The 7,748-nt window shown below is 40.2% G+C and overlaps 1 protein-coding gene across 1 annotated transcript in view; it reads right to left on the bottom strand.

Annotated features, from left to right (window-relative positions):
* Positions 1-3,394: 3,394 nt before the first annotated feature.
* The window catches only part of TSPAN3 (tetraspanin 3), a 30,325-nt gene continuing 25,971 nt past the window's right edge, over positions 3,395-7,748 (bottom strand). The window contains exon 7 of the mRNA XM_040493342.1: positions 3,395-4,293. Coding sequence (XP_040349276.1) covers positions 4,201-4,293 — 93 coding nt within the window. The 3' untranslated portion in view covers positions 3,395-4,200. The remainder of the gene's footprint in view (positions 4,294-7,748) is intronic.

Below are 7,748 nucleotides of genomic sequence, written 5' to 3'. Positions count from 1 at the left end.
TACTTTTGTTAAAAAAGAATTATGAACAATTTTTAAAAGGGATTAAGACAAGCTCTGATAGGATAAGCGGCAAAGACACCCCTGTAGTAATGCACACAGCTAGTGTCAGGGACCAGGGATCCTCAGAGAAACTGATTCCAGGGCACCAGGGGTACAAGATAAGCCTGGGACATCTTGTTAAGTCAGAAATTACAAAAACGTTCAACAAAAAATGCCAGGACACAAAAAGCAACTTGAAGGGGCTCCCGCTGGCCAAATCTGAAACTATTTGAAAACCAAAAGCAAAAAAGGACAATAATGAACTATAGATCACTGGGAAAAAAAAATGGGACTTGATCAGTCCATAATGAATATAAATGTGTGTGTGTGTGTGTGCGCGCGCGCGCATGTGTGTGTAGACAGACATACATACATACATACATACATAAACTGGGGGAGAAGGCAGGGAGGACAGACTGGTAAACATGGAAGGAGTGCTGGAATGGAAAAAGTGTTTCACAACCATCATAGTAAAGATGAAACCTAAAACAACAATCATCATAGAGAAGATCAAATCAGGCCAGAATCAGCAATATTTGCTAAACCTAGGGGAAGTTTGGTGAGAAGCAGGATTTTTAAATAGTCTTACTGTATGGTCTCCAGAGATGGCCTGAGTTGGGAGAAAACAGTAACTATACCATTGAGAGAACAAAAACCACCTTAACTAATGTGTGCCAAACTCGCCCTTCCTCGCCATATATAAGTGAGGACATTTCTCTTTTGCCAGCTGGAGGAGACTTTGTGTTTCAGTCTGGCCTGGATCTCAGCGGCATTCTCCATGGTGGCTCTTGGCTCTGCTGGCTCAGTGGTGGGCACCACTAGGGAGTTTATCCTGCAGCACAGGGCAGGCACTGCACTCCTGTCAGGTCCAACCCTCAGACTTGCAGGGCCCTCCTCTGACTTTCTCAGTTCCTTCCTTGTCCTCTCTTCCCTTGACCCTGGGAGTGGGAGTGGTTTCCTACTAAGCTGCTTTAGAGCTTTTTTTAAAAACCGCTTTTAGTGGCTAACCAATCTTTACCACTGTTAGCAACTGTTTATATTGTTTCCTGTTTTCATATTCCCCTCACTGCACCCTGAAGGATACACCAGGTGCCAGGTGATCAAAATTAACATCACCACGTCACCACTGTGGGGCAGATGGCATTGTGTGCTCCTGATTGTTACACCCTGAGAGGACACATGACATGGGTGGTGCTCCAGCCACCTGGAATGCAAAACCTAGTCTAATCAAGAAGAAACATCTGACAAACCCCAAACGAGCAGCAGCACTTAAAAGAAGGGACTGTATTCTTCCAAAATGTCAGTGTCATAAGTGACAAAGTTATGGCAATGCTCCAGATTAAAGGAGATCAAAGAGACAGGACAAATGATACCTGGGTCCTTGACTGGATCCAGAACTGGAGGAGATATGGTGTATAGGGCATTATGAGGTCAAATGAAACACGAATGGTAGGTTAAAGTATTGTATCAGTGTTTAATGTGCTGAATTAGAATATCCTTATTCTTAGGAAATACCCACCAAAGTATTAGAGCTAAGGGCCATGAGGTACTTACAGAGAGAGCACATGCAAAAACACAAATGACAGATCAAACAGGGCAAAATATTAATAGATGAATCTATATGAAGGATATTTGGGCCTTCTATTCTTGTAATTTTTCTCTAAGTTTGAAATTATTTCCAAAAAAAAGTAACTTTAAAAAAAGGCAATAGGATACAGCAGTGGCCCTCAGCCTTCATGCTCTGGAAGCTACCCAGGTTCTGGGATCCAGGGGTCTGTAGTTCCCAAAGTTCTTTTAGGTGATTCCAATGTGCAGACAACGGTGGGACAGCAACACAGCCTGAGAGCTCATACATTAAATCCAGACATAAAAAATGGCTCTTTTGCCCTCTGAAGAATCAGCATTGGGGAACAGAGTCTCAGGTACTACAAACTCCCAGTCCACCATTAAAGGGAAGAAGCTGCGCTTTCACCAGGCAAGCAGAGAGGAACGAGTGAAGGAGACTGTGTGGAAATAGCCTCCTGGGCAAGTTAAAGGAACAGGCTAATAATTGGTACATTTTCCCCAAAGCAACTGCCTACTCTAGAGGCTCAGTCCTGCTGTGCAGAAATTGCTGAGGACAGCCAACATCGGTCCAGATATTGCTCACCCCAGCTCCAACCTGTGACGGGACAGCCAAAGAATGGTACGTATCGAAAACCGGAAGGGAGAAGAAAAGAGACAGGGCTGGGGGAGAAGGTAGTAGTGAAAGGTCATGAGGACAAGCAAAACATTCCTGCCTACTGTGCAACCTGTAGGGACAAGAGATGGGATGAGTCAGAGGAACACAGCAAACCTCCTGTAGTTCTCAAAAACCATGAATGTTTTAGTTAACTTCCACTCTGTAAACAGGAGTTTGTTTTTACTCTTCTCAACGCCTCCATTTTCAGGCAGGACAGACCTGCATGATTTTCCCCAAATTGATAGATCCAAAACCGAATGTGAACTCATGCCCATAGATACAGTCCTTACTTGCTTTCTAGCTCTGTTACTAATTCTGTTTCCTCAGTTGACTGAGCCAGAAACATGGGCCTCAACCTAGACTCCTTCCTTCCTCTCCCTTTTCTCTATCCCATATGCAATCAGTGATGGAATTCCACCATCCCTCTCCCCACCTCCACCAACGATACCCTGCCCCTCGCTCTTGCTCTGTCGTGAGCCATTACACCTACCTCACGCCCCTTCAATCATCCTCCCTACTGCAGTCACGGACATCCACAACAGGCACACACACAGCTGCCTCATGTTCAAGTAACATTGAACCTCTACAGGATGTCGTGGGAGACCCTAGAGGACTTGGGCTTTGCCACTTCAACTTTTCCCAGCCCTGTTATTTTAAGCTCCAGGTACAACAAGCTACTTGAAGCTCCCTGCACACTCCAACCCATCTCGCATTCCTGTGTACTTTCTCTCACAAAGCCTAGTCAAACTCTGGGCTCAGGCCTCTCCTCCAGGAAGTTGCCTCTGACCTCTCTGGGTACCTCCTTTGGGCTCCCATTTTTTTGTTACTATAATCATCGCATTGTATGGAAATTAACTGCTTCTGTATATAGTCCTATAATAGGACTCCACATTCCTCCAAGACAAGGAGAGCATCATCACCGTATGCCCAGTGTCATGCACACGGTTAGGTGTTCACATTTGTAGGATATACTAGAGTGAAAAGCATCTCTGGCTTTTTGGATCCCAAGGCCTTTAGAATTTGGCAACTGATCTAATTAAAACACACGCAAATCATGTAGACATGCACCAACATTTAAAACATTACACTGCTGCTTGGGAACTGAAGTATCCCCAAATAATTAAAAAGTACATGTTGAGGGGTGATACAGAGTTTATTGAATTAAATCCTTCTATTTACAACTGAGATCACATCTACATACTATTTTGCTAGTCTACATGGGTACATTAATCCTAATGAGTTTAGACTTATGATGAATGGGCTCAGTCATACAAAAACACACACACACTCACACTAATTGCTTTAAAATAGTAGTGCATACGTTATACTCCTCCTATAAAGCCAGCTTTGATTAAAAACTGCTAGTTTCAAAGATCAGTCTGATTTTGAAGATGAACCAAGAGACACACTGTATGATTCTAAAATCTATTTTAGCAATTTTATACAGTTGCTATCTTATTGGACTACAGTATATGTTTTTTAAAAGGACACTGATGAGGGGCACCATCTGGTGTTAACTTTAACCACAGCTGGTTTCCTCCCCCTCCCCCCAAAAACCTTTGGCCAAGAGTTCTCCATTGTGAAGACTGAAAGGGCCCCGGGACACTCCGGTAGCAGCCCCATTACTGCATGGAGGTAACAGAAAGTAGGTCCAAGCCCTCCTTTAATTCTCCCACACTATGCAACCTGCAAATGGTTCTGAATTAGAACATATACTGCCACACTTAAAAACTTAGGGACATGGAGGGTCAGCTAGAATAAGGGAAAAGAAAGGCATAGGTGGGTAGGGAAGTAGGTGGGTACATGAAGAGCCAAGCTGCTTTGTCCAACACCTGTGTGCTTTAACTAAATGAACTCAGAGGCCAACGCAGTAGACCTGGCTCAATTCACCTTCCAAATCAGAACAACAAGACTAAAAAGCTCAGGCTTGCATTTTTCTACTATGCATAGGTTCCACCGGTGATGAGGAGCTCATAAGCAGGATCTCTACTCCTTCTGCACAATACGATGCATGCACACAGCATGCCCAGCAGCTGTGGGAAGAAAACAGAAAAAAGAAGGCTGAAGACCCTCTCATAGCAAGTGTGTAATTTCTTTGTTGGCAATGGAGCTGTTTCAAAGTTCAGTGATCTCAAATCATCAAAAAAGCAATAACAACAGTAATAGAGGCAATTTCTAATGAATATATTATCTTTTTAGGAACTGTTTAAATACCAACTTTTAGTTTCCCTGCCTAAGAACACCTAAGAACAATACACAAAGAGGAGAAATGGAAGGCTCTCCTGCCATTCCCACTCTTGATCAATAGCAGTGCTCTAAAAAAAAATAACTTTCTACAATGATGGAAACATTCTGTATCTGATACCAAAGGTCTAGGGAGTGGAATGACCAAGACTTTGTGAATTTAGGAAATTTACTGGTGGTCTTTTCAGACATCTGGATTTGGGGACATAAGTTTTATTAACAACCACAAAATTCACTACACGCATGAACAGCCCAAAAGCCTTATGGTGGAAACCAATCAATTGGTCTGAAGGTTTTTGTTTCTTTCATAATTATTTACTATTTTTGAAATCCAGATTTGGCTCTGTGGTATTACATACATATTACTTTTTAAAGGTCACTCTTCCTTCATGATTTTATTTTAATAAGCCCTAATCCCTCTGTGGCAGCAAGCTGGAATTGTAATAAAGTCATGCCATGTTATTTTGAATAAGCAAGAGGATTAAACTGGATTAAAGAGAAAATGATTCTAGAATTTTTGACCTGGCTTCTTACAAAATATAAATAGTAACCAAAGAGCTAAATGAGAGTAACTTAATTTGCTGTTCTAACTTTTCATAATGGTTTCAGTTATTTGATTTTAAAAGGCAGGGCTTCTGTACATATGGGGTCAATCAATTTCAACAAAATGTACCAGATCTATAAACAGGCTCTGAATGTTTGAAGTGGAAGATTACTAATGAGATACATATACAGAGAATAACGATGTCCTCAATCTGAATCTCCATGGTATAAAGTCACACATTCCAATTTCCAGCCTCAATTAGCTCACATTCTACCCATTCAAGATATATATTTGCTGCTTAAATCCATCAGTTTCATTACATCAATATTTGCTGACTGCAGTAATAGCACAAAACACCTTGAAGACATTTTAAAAGTGGATATTGTTGAAAATTGAGTAAATATCTATAGCCAGTCTAGACATGTTTAGTATCTAATTCCTAAAGAAATACATTTCTACTCACTGTACATCCTCAAAATAGCTATAAAATCAAACAGAATTATGTTCCCAGGCAATGTTAAATTAAGCAATAAAAACGCTAAGCTCAGAAATTACTGATTTTCTGGAAAAAAAATCTCTCTTCCCATCCCACTTCCCTCACATTCCTTTCAGTTGGTTAACTTCTAGTGAAGGAGTCAGCACTCTCAATTGGGATCTGAAATAAGTATCATTTCTGTTCCTGAGTTTTATTTCAATTAAGTCAACTTGCACTGATTTTAAAACAATTAAATAAACTTGATAAAACCCTACTCATGCTTGGGAATGAGTCTGTTTATGAACATTAAACTCTACACATTAACTTCTTATATTCCAAACCTCATCACTAAGTGCTACAGGCCCACTTCCAAAGCTCTGCTATACTGAAATTTCACTGATTAAAATTTTCCAACAATAGACTTGGAAATATTTTAGCTTTAGAGTTATTTCTTGCAATAAAAATTTGCCCTGCAATATTCAAGTCATGAGAACTAATCTGCACTTAGTCTAAATATAATACCAAGCAACTGCAAAAAATAACTGCTAAATACAGAGGCAAGTGGTAATTAAAAAAACTGACTGCCAAGATTAAAATGTTCTAGAATATACTATGTAGGGGACATTATGGGAAAATAGGTATTGTTTGTTATATAAGGTTTTGGAACTGCACACTGGAAACACCTTTTTCTGAGAAAAATGTGGAACTCTGTATCAAAAAGTCACTTATAGGGGTGCCTGAGTGGCTCAGTAGGTTAAGCATCTGACTTCAGCTCTGGTCATGATCTCCTGGTTCCGTGGGTTCAAGCCCTGCATCGGGCTCTGTGCTGACAGCTCAGAGCCTGGAGCCTGCTTTATATTCTGTCTCCCTCTCTCTCCCACTTGTGTTTCTCCCACCCCCGTTTAAAATAAATAAACTTTAAAAAAAAAAAAAAAAAAGAACAAAAGGTTACATGCCATATGGTTCCATTCATATATTTTGAAATGACAAAATTTTAGAAATGGAGAACAGATTAATGGTTGCCTAAGGTATGGGGGGAGGAGGCACAGGATGGAGGTGGGTGCAGTTAGTTATAAACAGGTACTAGGTAGAATCCCTATGGTGTTAGAACTGTTCAGTAAACCCACCAGGTCATAAAACTGTACAGAACTGAACATACACAGGTAGAAATGAAAAATCTGAATAAAATTGGTGGATTGTATCAGTGCCCATACCTTCGTTGTGATATACTACAGTTTTGCAAAATATTACCCCAGGGGCGGGGGGGACTGGGCAAGGCATACAAAGATTTGTCTGTATTACTTCTTAAAAATGCGCATGTATAGGGGTGCCTGGTTGGCTCAGTTGGTGGAGCATGCGACTCCTGATCTCAGGGTCATGAGTTTGAGCCCCACAATGGGGCTAGTTTACTTAAAAAAATTACATGTGAACATACAATTATAACAATTTTATAAAACAGCAAGGCAGAAAACTGTATACCATAAGCTTCTATTTGCATAAAAAATATTTATGTGCTGTCTAACCACAACTACTTCTGGGAAGATATACAGAAAACTGGTATCAGTGGTTAACACTTGATGAGGGATGGGGAGAATGGGTCTCAAGAACTAAGGTAAAACTGAGAGGGAGACCTACATTTTACTAAATTTAAATAATCTGAAAAAAATTCTATCAAATGGGTAAAACTTTCAAAACTTTCAGAAAGTTAACAAGATTTCATTTCCTCTAAACCAAAACAAAACCTAGCCACTCAAGAATTAGCTTCCCAAGCCTTGGTTTAACATGTTAAAGAAGAGTTACTTGAAATATTTAAGAGTGAATCAGAATCAGCCCACTAGATTTTACCTATGTGGGGGCCCAATGTGAAGTGTTATTCACTTATGTTTTTAACTCACATTAATGAGTAACTGACAGTCAAGAAGCAGCAGGAGGAAATAGCAGTCTCAACCTCCTTCACACTTGGCAATACAGACCAGAAAAAACCAACATGGCTTTGGGAAACAGTTCTCTCTGAAAGTTTGCTCTTGGTGATCCATCTTGAGGACATGCCAACTTTGTAAGACTCCAAAGACAGACAGTTCCCATTTTTCCCATATTTACTTTGCAGAAAGCCTTACCCTAGCAAATACTTGATATCGTCAAATCAAAACATAGATTTTTGTCTATTATTATGACCAGATCTTTTAAATATAAAATTCCTAATTGATCAATTGTTAATTTAAGAG

This window comes from Herpailurus yagouaroundi, unplaced genomic scaffold, assembly GCF_014898765.1.
Source record: "Herpailurus yagouaroundi ecotype Mexico unplaced genomic scaffold, PumYag 184, whole genome shotgun sequence".
Classification (NCBI taxonomy): Eukaryota; Metazoa; Chordata; class Mammalia; order Carnivora; family Felidae; genus Herpailurus; species Herpailurus yagouaroundi.
Note: the sequence above shows the minus strand (reverse complement) of the source record. Positions and strands in the feature narration are given on the sequence as shown.